The sequence below is a fragment of the Mustelus asterias genome, chromosome 28 (assembly GCF_964213995.1).
Source record: "Mustelus asterias chromosome 28, sMusAst1.hap1.1, whole genome shotgun sequence".
Lineage (NCBI taxonomy): Eukaryota > Metazoa > Chordata > Chondrichthyes > Carcharhiniformes > Triakidae > Mustelus > Mustelus asterias.
This window is the reverse complement of record NC_135828.1, coordinates 13,895,441-13,910,171: the sequence shown is the minus strand read 5'-3', so window position 1 is coordinate 13,910,171 and position 14,731 is coordinate 13,895,441. Positions and strand designations below refer to the sequence as shown.

Below are 14,731 nucleotides of genomic sequence, written 5' to 3'. Positions count from 1 at the left end.
TCAGCAACTGAATGAAACCAGAGATGCACAGGTATCTGACGAAGAATGTGCTCAAATCAGAGAGTATTGTGCCTAAAGAGAGCCAGCATATATGCCACACAATCCCATTCTCAGACAGTACTATGAACAGAGGGGAGATTCACAGTGCAATTGATGGTTTACTTATCTATGATGACAGACTGGTCATTTTGAGAGCTCCGAGACTCAATATACTGTTACATTTGCATGAAGGACATTTGGACATCACAAAAATGTTGAGCCAGAACAAGATGTTATGTCTGGTGGCCAGCTCTCTCTAAATCATTGGAAGAAATGATATCAAACTGTATTACTTGTTATATTCATCATCGGGAGACAAGAGAATCTTTGATGTCGCCTTCCTGCACAGGGGCAAGATGTTCTTGATCATAGTAAACTACTACTCCAGGAGAACAGAAGTCAAGCAACGTCAGGGTCACACTTCTGAAGCAGCGATTATATTGCTGAAGACAATATTTACAATACGTGGAATCCCAGACTTTGTAAACTCAGAGAATAGACTACAGTCTGCCAACGAATACTTTAAAGAGTTCACAACATCATATGGGTTTGTCCGCGCGCGCACATGTACATATAGACAGGCCTCCGATCTGGAGAGCTAGTCTGGATCTGACACCAAGTTTATCATGTTCAAATGGTTGAAAAGACACCACATCCATGGTCCTACATTATTCAAACCAAAAATAGTATGCTGAGATGGAACAGATGTGCGCTAGTTTATTTAAAGTTCATTTATTAGTGTCACAAGTAGGCTTACATTAACACTGCAATGAAATTACTGTGAAAATCCTCTAGTATAATGTGGAGAATCAGAGACTTGGGGAGATGTTGTATCAGGAGTTAATTCTAACTGTATGATATGCTAATGGGACACGGTATACATCATCACAGGAAATTAGGCAATGTCTCAGGATTCTGCTTTCTCTGGCAGAATTCATGGCAAGGAAGACACTATGTTGTTTCTTAATAAAGCTACCATTGTCGTTATCTCAGCAAACTCTGTAAATATTCCGTATTAGCACAATGGGACCAGGAATATTGTAGAATCTCCTCTCCAAGACAGCCAACCCACTTGTCCACATCCGCACCCAGGATCGAACCCCCCCCGCCTTGATTTAAAGCCCCCAACCCGCCACTTCACACGGACTAGCAGGGCGATGGAGGCAGGTTCGCTGGCTTTTGGGAGGGAATTAATGGACATTTGAGGTGAAGAATGTAACAGGCTCTGAGGGCAGGTGCATGGAACTAATTGGACAGCTCTTTGAGGGTGCTAGCAGGGACAGGATGGGCTGAAAGGCCTTTTCAGTGCTGTAGGCTTCTATAGTATCTCAGCAGCATGTTATTTCACCTGCTGAATACTACTGAGAGGACTACTATAGGTGACTGCTATAGGTGCCCTTTGCAAATTCAGACACAGGTTTCGGTCTCTTTGGTGTTTGTCAAATCAGTCTGGTCAGGAGAGTAATAAAAGCACCATTCTGAATTAATACAACAAAAGATTCTGACCTTGTTATGATACTGTAACATCTGTGTTATAATTCTGATCTTTGGATTGTAATTTTTGATTGATATTACTCTGAAAAGAAAAAAGGAAAATGTTCATTAAGCAGTGCCTCATTGTTACATTTATCAGCTAAACCCTTGAATAATCACATCACAGACAAACAGAACACAACATAATCTCCAAAACACTTAAAACACCGACAAAGCTGTGAAGAAGTGTGCATGGCAGTATTACTCAGTTTTACATCTGTAGAATTAGGGCTGACTAAAACTGAAATAAATCATTCATTTTAAAAACCACCGTGTTCATTTATGCTCCTTTAGCAGCCATTTATTAATAAAATAAGAAGCGGGAGCAGGAATATGCTTTCGGACCTCCCGAGTCTGTTCTACCATTCAATAAGGTCATGGCTGACTGTTCCTCAGCCTCTCAATGGGAACCTACCATTACCTCTGTGACTATGCACCCTCTGCTGGTTGTATATGGGATTACACAAAAGCTTAAAACACTACTCAACAGAGCAAACCTGGAAACAGAGCATGGAGAAACTTCCTCAAGTTTTCTGCCACTGCATTGCTGTAACTTGGAATATACTCCATTGACACATGAAAATGTCAAAGTTACAGAGATAGAGTGGAGGGAGGTTAGATAAACTTCACCGTTAAGACCTTTCCTGCTACTCCGATCACAAATCGGAATCAAAGAATCCTACAGTGCAGAAGGAGGCCATTCGGCCCATCGAGCCTGCACTGACCACAATCCCACCCAGGCCCTATCCCCATAACCCCATGCATTTATCCCAGCTAGTCCCCCTGACACTAAGGGGCAATTTTGCATGGCCAATCCACCTAACCAGCACATCTTTGGACTGCGGGAGGAAACCGGAGCACCCGGAGGAAACCCATGCAAACACGGGGAGAAGTGCAAACTCCATACAGACTGAAACCCAAGCCGGGAATCGAACCTGGGTCCCTGGCACTGTGAGGCAGCAGTGTTAATCACTGTGCCACCCTAAGTTGAATTTCATTTTTTTTGTTTTATTTGTGCTAGTCCCCCTCCCTAAGAAGTATTGGCATTATTCCTGAATTGACTTGGCTGGTTATCTCCTCCCCTGCAGTCAGCTATTGCTGCTCTGTAATATTCCTGACTGGGTGGAAGAGGACGCACAGGATTAACTGAGCCTCTGATATTCCACAGGTCACATCTCTGTACTTGACAGGTAAGTAGCACACTGCTTGCTTTCATTTTAATCTCTACTGCAGGTACCACATCATTCTACTGTTGCCCAGTTCTTTTCACTGGGGTGCTTGAGACTACATTTATTTTCCAGAGCTGTTCCCATTTGTTACACCTGGCGTGACAGATTCTGCAGCAAAACAGCAATTTTTCACAACCCCCGGCTGAAAAATTGTCTGCAAAAAACTTTTGTCCATGCGCAAGGGATAGATACAATAAAGCCAAGCTCTTCCATTTTATTTATTTATTTATCTGGGATCAGATGGCATCAAATCCTGGTGATGTCACGGGCTCGTCACTGCAGTCCGCTGGTGTCACGCACCATCCTGGATGGAGCTCTCAAGGGAACAAAGCTAATGCTCTCCCACCTTCGCCACCCCCTGATTCTGCTGCTTGCTGACAATCCACCTCCTCTTCCTATTCCCTTGATGAATGTCTGCTCCTCCATGTTGAGTCTCTCGCCAGCTGCCTACTGAGCTCAGTCCACTCATTTTTCATAGAATTACACCGAGTGCACAACAGGCCATTCAGTCCAGCTCCCAGCGTTTACTCAGCCTCCTCACATTCCACTTCACAACATCATCAACAGGTCTTTACATTCCCTTCTCATATGCTGATCCAGCTTCTCCTCAAATTCAACAATATCATTTGTCTTAAAATTCCTCATGGTAGCAAATTCCACATTCTGGGTCAAGGGGTTTCTCCTAAAATTCCTACTGGATTTATGACAGTTGGAATGGACTCACTGGTGGAGCTTCCTGCTTGTATTGTGCAGCTAGTTGTATCAGTTGGTTAGAATCGCTGGCATTCCAGTGGCCAAATCCTCTCTGGGGCTTGGGATTTTGTATTGGTTGATTTATTGACCACACAGGAATGCAGCTGTTCCTTAGCGCCCCACCAGGTTGCTACCGCTGACCTCAATAACATGACTAAGAGATATTGGCCAGAGTTTTCCCAGCCATCCATGCCGGTGGGATTCGCTGGTCCCAGTGCAGTGAAGAGAGATTTGTTTGAGCGGCAAGTTCTCTGTCCTCGTTTCCAACGTTAGTGGGGCGTGAATGGCTGGAATATTTTGGCCATTATTAAATTTAAAAAGGTTCAGAAGTTGGCAATTGAGATGATTCTTCAAGTTAGGAATTTGAGGATAGCTTCAAGAAATTGGGTTTTTCTTTCAGATAGGGAGCTTCGGCGCGGCCCAACTGAAAATGCCAAGACAACAAAGGGAGGCGGCAAAACTGATCTGAGCAAACATTCTCTGTGAAGGGTGCAAACGAAAAGATGCAAGTTAAATATTGGGAAATGAGGAGGGAGGAAAATCAGGTACTAATTTTCATCTAAAGCCCAATGTGAATTGTGAAGTAAGTTACTGGGGGAAAAAAAATCACTTCAGGAAATGATGGGTTTAAGTGGCAACAAGCTACAAAGATGAGGGATGGGCAGCACGGTGGTTAGCACTGCTGCCTCACAGCAGGGACCTGGGTTTGATTCCCGGCTTGGGTCACTGTTTGTGTGGAGTTTGCACATTCTCCCCGTGTCTGCGTGGGTTTCCTCCGGGTGCTCTGGTTTCCTCCCACAGTCCAAAGATGTGCAGGTTAGGTGGATTGGCCATGCTAAATTGACCCTTAGTGTCAGTGGGATTAGCAGGGTAAATCTGTGGGGTTACATAAATCATATGTTAAATATATTAAATCTATAGGGCCTGGATGGGATTGTGGTCAGTGCAGGCTCGATGGGCCGAGTAGCCTCCTTCTGCACTGTAGGGATTCTATGATATAATATGAAGGTAGGTGTTTATCTATCAAAAAAGGAATAGGTTTGTTGAGCTGATTGATATTTTGTTGTTCCTAAAACACCTTGCATTCTTACAAATAAACTCACTACCATTAGCACAGCACACACAATGGAACGACCCGCTCATCATTTCTGAACAGACTCTGCAACCTGAACCCTTTGTCAGAATATGAGGTTGCTCTCAGCAGTAATGTTCCATCTTCCACTCTTACCTCATGATATTGGAGGCATCTTCAGCATCAGGATCAGGACAGTATTTATTTGCCAGAATAAGACATGCATCTGATGACTCTATCTGAGACACGGGAAAACATGAAAAGCCAATGAAAGGCGTGGATCAGATGCGAAACCCAACATCAAATTCAAACACAAGTTAACAAACTGTTGTTCAATGGATCGAACTTAACTAGATTTTAAACTTCGGAGTAAATATTAATACAATATCAAGTTTAATCAATCACTCTCTTATTTGTCGTTTTGTATTGGAAAGCTATATGAAAGAAATCATCCTGATCAAATCATTCTCATGAAATTATTGAATGAAATGTCATTCACAAATAACATATCTCAGGTTCTTCACAGAGGATCATTCGTATCCAGAGAAATCCCGCTCTACACTTTAAAACAGAAAAAACACTTGTCCGACTCGCATGTCGCAGTGCCTTGTTGCAGCTGCTCGTTAATAGATCGCAGCACTGTCCAGGATACCAAATGTCAATCTCTCTTGACCTTTGCTGATAATTTGGCCAATGGTAGACCAGGGATTTTGGTTGCCCGAAAGGTGAGGTGGAAAGCTGAGAGGTCACTTCTCAGTAACTGGAGAGGAGCGTCTACAATGGTGCTGGTGGAGGTGGGAACTGACCAATCCTGGCTGGCTTTGATGGCTGGAAAAATGAGCTGGCGGCTGTAGACAATCATGTTTGCATGTTACATAAATGAAGTAATAAAAAGGCAGGGTGGGAATTCCGATTGGAATTTTACTCAGCGTAGCTGGGCCCAACTGGATATTTATCTCTTAAACTTTCATCGCATGCTGGGTGTGCATTTTTCTCAGTCAATGTTGGCTTTAGGTACTCCCAGGCAAAGTACATTTAAATACAGAGTTGTAGTAGTGCCCTTGTTTATGTGTGTATATAAACCAAACTGGATTAAACTAGTTCCATTTTTGTACCCGATGCCATGTTGTACACACTGGGGCTTTTGTTCTGCACAGGTATCACAGTCTGGCAATGACAGTAGGATTGCAGATTCCCTTGCTGAACATATTTGGGCTGGAGAAGCTTCCAGCAAACTCGTGGAAGAACTTGTGAGTGTCCTTTCAGTGAACGAAAGGCTTAGAAATCTGGGCTAGAAAGAAGTGTGCTGGACATGAGTGGACTGACCTTCGAAGGTGATTGCATCAATGGGTATTATTGGGTGATTTGGGAAGTACAGCCATGACCAAGAGTCTATTGGTGCACATGTGGAACAGATAGAGATATTTCTCAGTACGAGCAATATTCTTGAAGATCCTAATAATCCAGCTGTGAAGCAGGCAGCGGGACAAGATTTTTGACTGAAGCAGGTCCAGAAGTGTATGAAATGCTCAAAAGTCAGCTCAGCCAAAAGACAATGCTGTCAAACAATTTTAACTCCAAGCTGCTGGAGATTGCAGAAAGCTATCAATTTGGGACAAGATATAAGCTGCCCAGTGAGGACATTGGAGAAGTTATTGTGGCCTTGAAAAAGAATCTTTGCATCCAAAGTCTCCAGGATCCACACTAGCAGCAGTCCAAATGCAGAGATGGATTATGATTTCTGCCGACAGGCATAACATGAAGTACAGACAATCGGAAGATCATTGTGATGCTGATGCAATGTATAGATTACCCATCTCCAGAGGTAGAGTCCAAAAGGAAAGATGCATTTTTCTTTTTGCAAGTATGTGGGTTAGTAGTCACAGCAGATGACGTTGGTAGAACAACTTGCAGGGACCCCAGATTGGCAAGGGTATATGACTATATCGCAAATGGATGGCCAAACACAGTGAATGTAGAAATCAGGCCATTATTTATGTATAAGAATGAGTTGTCAGTTGATAAAGGTTGTGTCATTGGGGAACCAGAGTTGGTAGTTGCTGAAGAGTGCAGATTGCCGTTGCTATGTGATTTACAATGATCAACACTTCAGGGTGAGTTTGACAAACAGTCCATCTTTGGTGGCTAGGGTTAGATAAGGACATAGAAGAGAGTGAAATAGTAAAGAGTATGTCAGACGGTGGAGGAGCAGCCACCATCAAGATTGTTGCAACCATGGAAATGGACAGACAGAGTGTGGCAGAAGTTACACGTTGGTTTCACAGAATCTGAAAGGCTATAAGTGTTCACTGTGATAGCCATTCAGAATGGGTTGAGGGGTTCCTGATGAATCAAACAACTAGTAAAACTGTCGCTAATTTGAGCAGTTAGTTTGCTGCTTATGGGTTCCCAGAGGAAATTGCGTATGACAATGGATCTCAGTTTTATTCAGAGGGGTTTGCATAATTCATCAGGATGAACGGGATGCCACCGAGTGCCACCATTTCATCCTGCTTTCAACAGAGCACAGTAAGAAGTTTAACAAAACCAGGTTAAAGTCCAACAGGTTTATTTGGTAGCAAAAGCCACAAGCTTTCGGAGCCTTAAGCTCCTTCTTCAGGTGAGTGGGAATTCTCACTCACCTGAAGGAGGAGCTTAAGGCTCCGAAAGCTTGTGGCTTTTGCTACCAAATAAACCTGTTGGACTTTAACCTGGTGTTGTTAAACTTCTTACTGTGTTTACCCCAGTCCAACGCCGGCATCTCCACATCATGACGGCCATTCAACAGAGCTGCCCAGTGCACAGTACAACTTGTTAGGCGTGCTCTTGTTAAGATACGAGGTACAATTGTAAAGAATCATCAATTTTTACTGGATCACAGACTGGGGAATTTTCTGTTTATTTATCTTAACACACTATTTCAGGAAAAACTCCAGCTGAAATGTTTCTTAAAAGACCATTCAGAACAAGACTCTCATTGCTGAAGCCACACATCATGGTCAGTAGAACAGAAATAATCAAGACAGAAAGAGTCTTGGTAGGAATAGGGTAAGAGAAAAGAAGTCTGAAATTGAACTAGAAGGTTAAGATGAAAGATAAGTGGCTGAGATGGCTACCAAGAAGAGTTGTGAAAGTATGTGGTCCTTGTACATATTTGGTTAAGATGTTGGGGTTAGATTTTCATATGTAGCTATGTTTGCCTTCAGAGATTCACAAAGAAGTTAGGAAGAATCAAATGAGCTGATGAATCAGATAGTTGGGATACGAGTAGGATACAAATATTTACTCCAATACAAGTCATGTCTGAAACCAGTTCAGAGCCAGACAGACATGTCTCAAGAAGTGAAAAATTCAATTGAAGGTTAAGGTCAAAATCGCTTTTTGTTGGAGAAAACTCCTCACACACAGGCCAGAGGTCACCAAGTTCTGAAAATTTGGGTCAGAAAGGGAGATATCCTCTTAGGAACAGGAAACCAGTGGTTAGTTTGATATGTAGATAAATGAAAAACCAGAAACGTATACAAGTTGTGTAAGGGGACAGGAGCATTGTGCCCTTTGTGAGCCATTTACGTATATAAGCCAAACTGGATTAAACTAGTTGCACACTTGTACCAGACTCCATGCTGTACACACGCGTGATTTTGTTCAGCAAAGATAACAGAAGAGTATGCTTCCTTTACTCTGTGCTAACAACTTACCCGAAGGGGAAAAGCATTCTCTGCTGCACTAACATGTCAAGCTCACATAGGAACATAGGAATTAGGAGCAGAAGTAGGCAAATTCAGCCCTTTGAGCCTGCTCACCATTCAATCAGATCATGGCTGATTTCTCTCTGGTCTCAAATCCACCTCCCCACCTGTTCCCCATATCCTTTTTTTTTTAAAAAGGTGGCTCACTCAGCCACCTATACGGCAGTTCTGAACGTGATCATCAGTATTTTAGTAATTTCGCCCAAACTCTGGGCAGTATTGTATTTTGGAGCCATGTCCATGAATTAGCAGTAGACTCGAGCTGGTCTGAAACCTGTTACACCTCTCAGACAGACAAGATTTTTATTTCACTAGCCTGGACTGAATTCTAATGCAACTCTCAGCCCATAGAAACAGGGCAAATAAAATGCAATGAAACAAAATCCATTGAGGCAGAATTCAAGTTTAATCAATATTATCATTGCCAGTTGATGGCTGCCACGACATCCAACGTCCTCCAGTTTATCTTGTCCCAGAATTGGCTGCGAACGTAACAGTGAGTTTAATGAGAAAACCATTGTTAATGAGTGAATGACCCTACACTTCGAGGCAGGATGGAGGTATACTGAGAGTTGTGAATCATCAAGTTACTGGACAATTTGAGTGGTGCAGTTTCGCAAAAATAAACCTCCCTGGGAATTTCAAGAAATTGCGGCATTTGCCCAGCAGACATGAATTAAATACCCTGGAGGAAGTTAGGGTTGATACTCGCGACGTAAGGGCTCTTTTAAGGACAAGATCTGCGTTTCTGCAATTCTGCACAACCTCTCCAGTCCAGAAAGGCTACACTCGAAACTGTGGAGTCTCAATCCTGTGGGTAGTAAATTGTTATTAGAGACTTTGAAAATGTATTTACTTTTCTTGTTTACTTTTTTTCAAACCTAATTTCAAGCTGAAAGGCGAGAAAAATAAATCTAAGAGGGCACGTCCCTCCTGCAAACTCTGTACCATTGCCCATCATTACAACCACAGGATGTATCTGTGTGACTCAGAGGGTTGATAGATGGTTGAAACACAAGGCAGCCTTAATTACACCCAGATATGATGAACAGTGATGGCTGCAGTCATCTTCAAGACTTTCCACTCCAGGTAGCAGACATCAATGGACAGCGGCTGCGAAATCGATCCTGCTGTTTGCAGTTGTATGTGATCCTGGGTTCTGTTTCACTGCATCTTACATACCGGCTAGGTTTTCTTACACTAAACGAGATGCAGCTTTCTAAACAAAGCAAGAAAAATCTCAAGCACATCCATCCACAGTGGCTTTGAAAATGTGCAGCTGATAAATCAGAAACTGTGGGGGGAACCTTTTCTGAGTTAAAGCAAACTTTACTGCCCTGGTTATAATATAAAAAATCATATCATAGCACACAAGGCAGTAGAGTTAGAAAAAGGATACAGGTTTACCTTGACTCTGGCTAGATCGTGAGGGTTCAGGACAGAACCTTGGAAGAATTCCACCTGAGTGAAATGCCTTTTGAAAAGGGCTTCGAGCTCAAGGTTAGGGGAAATACTGGGGAGATAAAAAAACAAATCGAAACAATTAGTCAAAAAATACATGCAACGTTTAGGCAAGATAAATACAAACAGTGACAATCGAGTCTTAAGTGTATATATTTTATAAGTGCAATATTTTAATACAAAGCAATTTTAGATGAATGTCAACACTGAGTGGCAATGTAACCCGGGGGTCACCCTACTGATCTAAGCCCCAGCACTCTGACACAGAGGTCAGACTCTCACTCTACTTCTAGGGACGAGATAAGTTTTTAAGACATTTCTTAAAATCTACCTCTTTGATCAAGCTTTTATCTACCTGTCATAGTACCCCCTTAAGTGGCTTGGTGTCAAATTTTTGTCTGCGAAATACCTCGGGATATTTTACGACTGTTTAGGTGCTATAAAAATGCAAGTTTCTTGGGCCCAGGGCAGGGCAACATTTGGTTTAATATATGGTTCTAGATAGTCTTAGTGTTAGCAGTGAGGCCACTCTTGCCCACATTCAAAAATTAAATGGTTTCGTCACATGCAACTCACAGCTAGCAGTGTAACTTGGGTCTGCCAGCTCCATCTTGCACAGTGTAGGTGATGGTTTAATGAAGCTTTAATATAAGCCATGCAGCTGGAGACTTTATAGAACAAAGCTTGTTATCTGAATGGGCCCTGACAGGAGCATACACTCAAACAACACAGACAGAGCTCACAGCTCATAGTGCCTTTACTGTCTTTCTGAATGAGCTAATCCCAATCCCTTGTTTTTCCCCATAACCCTGCAATGTTTACCTTTTTAAATATGCATCCAACTCCCTTTTAAAAGGTACAACTGTGTCTCTTTTCAACACCCTCTCAAGCAGAGAGCATCTCCAATCATAACCAGTCGCTGCATAATGAAGCAAGTTCTCATTTTCCCTGGCTTTTTTTTATTGCCAATTACCTTTAAAAGTTCCCTGATCACTGACGCTGCTGCCATTATTCCCTACTTACTTTTTCCAAAACCTCTCAATCATATCAACTCAGGTTCTGCCGACCCACTAGGATACCTCAAGTATTATTCCTAACTCAAGGTTTTACTGCCTTCCCACGAGGAGTGGTTTTCTGCTCCTGCGCTTTCAATGATGATAAAAAGAGTACAGGGAGGACAGGTTACAACACTCCAGCCCAGATTCTCCCACCTACATTGCCAAGGGAGGATGCATCCTTTATAGAACCTGATGGGATTTTACACATCAAGAAACATGACAAACAAAAATCGGCTTCTCTAGAACATGTTCATTCAAGGTGGACCGATTTCATTTTCCCTCCCTCTGGTGCTTTGGGCTGTACAGATTGCACTCAACAATTTATGAAAGGAACATCACACACAATCCACCTGACACATTCCTTCAGCTCCTTAGAACGTTCATGAGGGATTCTACTTGCCAACTAAAACCAATTGCTGGGGATTACACATCAAGAGCCTTGGGATGAAGATAAGTAGCATTTTTCTGAAGCCTACAGTCTAATGCAGCACAAGGCTGTTTAGGAATGGACGATAGGGGTGCCACCAAACTGTAGGATAAAGATTTGCATGTCAGGGTTCCCCTGTTGGCAGTTCCTGACAACAGGTTGTCTGCCTGGTTGGGCTGGGGTTAGTCCCCTCCCCAGGTCAGTCCTGGGCTGCTTCTTCATCGCATCCTGCCTGTTGCAGGGTTGCTGAATCTTTAGCTGGGCAATGGCACAGGTAACTAAAGAGGGGGAAACCGGGGAAAAAATAAAAAGAGGGATATTGTAATTTCCAATTACTCTGACCATTTTCAAATTCAGGTTCAAAGACAATTGAATGAATGCTATCTACTGGCTCCATGACAAAATGTGGAGATGCCGGCGTTGGACTGGGGTGAACACAGTAAGAGTTTTAACAACACCAGGTTAAAGTCCAACAGGTTTATTTGGTAGCAAATACCATTAGCTTTCGGAGCGCTGCTCCTTCAGTGCTCCGAAAGCTAATGGTATTTGCTACCAAATAAACCTGTTGGACTTTAACCTGGTGTTGTTAAAACTCTTACTGTGTCCATGACAAAATGCAGAGAGATACAAGTTTATTTAATAATGTTGAAAAGAATTGTAATTAATTAGGCTCTGAGAGGACAAGTCCTTTCTATGAAATTAACTGTGTTAAATATGTTCTCTTTTTATGAGCTTACATAGAAACCCTACAGTGCAGAAGGAGGCCATTCGGCCCATCGAGTCTGCACCGACCACAATCCCACCCAGGCCCTACCCCCACATATTTACCCGCTAATCCACGAATCTCAGGGGCAATTTTTAACCTGGCCAATCAACCTAACCCTTGAGGTAATTGGGCTTGTATTATGCCAGAAGTCGAGATCTGCTAGAACCTGGTAGGATTCAGCATCATCTTCCTGTGGGACAGTTGAGTAATCAGATTTATTCATGGGTTTGCTATTCCGCCCCCCCCCACCCCACCCCCCCATGTCCCTCCGCAACTCCTCACAGAAAAGCATTGGTTGATGGATGGCTCCATGGTGCCTCGCACCCAGAGGTATTGCAAATCCAAATAGTTATTGTTAACATGCTAACCCAGACAGGAATTTAGGTGCATCACAGCTGAATCAGATTCAGTCCCTAGTCAAAGGTATAAATGTTCCAACAATGCTCATTACATCGTGGGTGCGTTGGGGTCTGGGGTCCTGTTCACTGGCCCAAGGCATGGTTGGTCCATTCAGCAGGATGCACTGGGGGGGGGGGGGATGGTCAGCGCGTTGGCCTGGGACATTTTCTGCTTTTCATCGCTCACTTACTCACTGTCTAGTCTTGCGTAGCCTTTGATGGAGCTCCTGGGATCATTTTATATTATTACGATCCACATCCACAGTTTAGGAAAATCAGCAGCTACAGATGCTGCTGGGATGGAGTAAGTGAATTGCTCCGCTCCCCTGCCGATGTGTTAATCCAGAGAACAGAAGACTGGAACCACAGGCAATGAATCAAATCATCACTGCTATCAATAATATAGCTCACAGTGGTCCAGCCAAAGCTCAGTCATGCTAATCTATTTAGCATCATTTCTAAAATGAGATGAAGCAGGGATGTCATTTGAAAAGATGTTTTATTCCAGCGCACATACGCTGCTATAACAGTCCCTGTGTCCTTTTCAACCATAACAACAACTTCTGCCTTTACAATATTACAAGATCCCCAGGTATTTTATGGGAGCAATTACCAAACACATTTTAACACTCAGCCACTGAAGGGGATATTAGGTTAGGGGGCGAAAGCTTGGTCAAAGACGTAGGTTTAGATCTGTATCCCAAGGGAGGAGAGGAGGTGAGATGGAGAGGTCTGGGGAGTGAATTTCAGATCGTAGGGTCCAGGCAACGGAAGGCATGGGTGCTGATGGCAGGGAAAAGAACTTTGAGGGTGCACGAGTGGCCGAATTAGAGATGTACAGAGAATTCAAAATGTTGTCGCGACTGGGGTTGGTTACCGAGATGGAAAACAAACCTGCTGGGTGTTTTAGTATTTATTGCGTCACATTTATGATCACATAATGGAGCCCTTTGGTCCAGTGTTTAGAAGGACTTCACATTAACAATGGCTTGGTGATGAAGTCCCAGTGTCTGATCTATTTGGACCATGAGGGTCTCCAGTTTGATTTCAAGTCAGCTGATCTCCACTCACATAGCCATAGTGCTACAAATCCCCACACCCACCCTGGATCTTGGAGTGGAATTTTAGGCTGGAATCTTCCAGCCATTCCCGCCGGTAGGATCTTCCAGTCCGACCGACGGTGAATCCCCGCTATGGGTTTCGCGGTGCTGATAGCACCAAAACCAGAAGATCTCGCTGTCAGCCAATGGCAGGCACAAACATGCCACGGGGAGATGTGGGGGGAGGTGGCAGAATCCCTCCCATTGACTGACCACTGTTTACTGTTCCTGTAGGAGTGTCTGATGCACTGACTGTCCTTTCTCATTTTAGCTGTTGTGTTGCCAGCATTTCTACTTTTTATCATTAGATTGTTCCATGACATACTGAGGACACTAAGTTGGGAAATAGATGAATGACATTTCAGTGGATGACAAGCTCTCAAAACCTTATAGATTTTTAGGGCGACAATCTTTACAAGCCAGTACAATAGTAGTGGAAAATCAGAGCTGCATTAGTGTTTTCTTTGTCTTTCCAATTTTCTCAAAACCTTACACTGGGTGGAAGCCAGGGTTGGGGGTGGGGTAGAGACAAGGAGGTACCCTGACTCAGTGTGAGCCAGGACAATGTGTGAGTCAAGGGCATGTGGTGTCTTTCAGCCCATCCCTGCTCTCCCACAATTACACTTTCCAAGCGTGGTCACTAATCAAGCGGACTTGCTTTTACCCCAGCCCAGGGATGGTGCGTTGATCGCTACCACCAGCCAGGGACAGCTGCCCCTACCACCTTTATTCTGCAATGTTCATACTCATGAAACCACCAATCCATTTTGAACTAACCTTCCAGCAATTGCACTTCTCGGACACTGGGCTTTTTAAGAAGAATGTGAAGACATGTAAAGATGGAATAGGGCCGCAGTCGACACTTGCACCTCTCTCTCTACCTTATTTCACACGAGACTAACCAAACAGGTTCACAAACGTACGGGCTTTTGCTTTTTCAGCATCTAGCTTTGATTGAAACATGAAATACTTCAAACAATCACTACGGTTTGGCACATCACAGTTCCAATGTAAATCAAAGCTTTTACTTACTTGTGCAGAAAGACTATTTCTACGTTCACATCATCCCTGTCCTTGTGCAAGAAGTCCTTTAGAAAATTGGAGACACTCTCTAGTGTGATGTGTCCACACACTATTATATGCCTG

At 43.3% G+C, this 14,731-nt stretch overlaps 1 protein-coding gene across 3 annotated transcripts in view; it reads right to left on the bottom strand.

Moving 5' to 3' along the window:
* LOC144480253 (calcium-activated potassium channel subunit alpha-1) overlaps positions 1 to 14,731 on the bottom strand; it is a 797,282-nt gene that overhangs the window by 188,657 nt on the left and 593,894 nt on the right. For all 3 annotated transcript variants that reach the window (XM_078199542.1, XM_078199543.1, XM_078199544.1), the window contains exons 10-13: positions 14,618 to 14,728; positions 9,783 to 9,888; positions 4,783 to 4,865; positions 1,546 to 1,615 (exon numbers count right to left, since the gene is read on the bottom strand). In XM_078199542.1, coding sequence (XP_078055668.1) covers positions 1,546 to 1,615; positions 4,783 to 4,865; positions 9,783 to 9,888; positions 14,618 to 14,728 — 370 coding nt within the window. The remainder of the gene's footprint in view (positions 1 to 1,545; positions 1,616 to 4,782; positions 4,866 to 9,782; positions 9,889 to 14,617; positions 14,729 to 14,731) is intronic.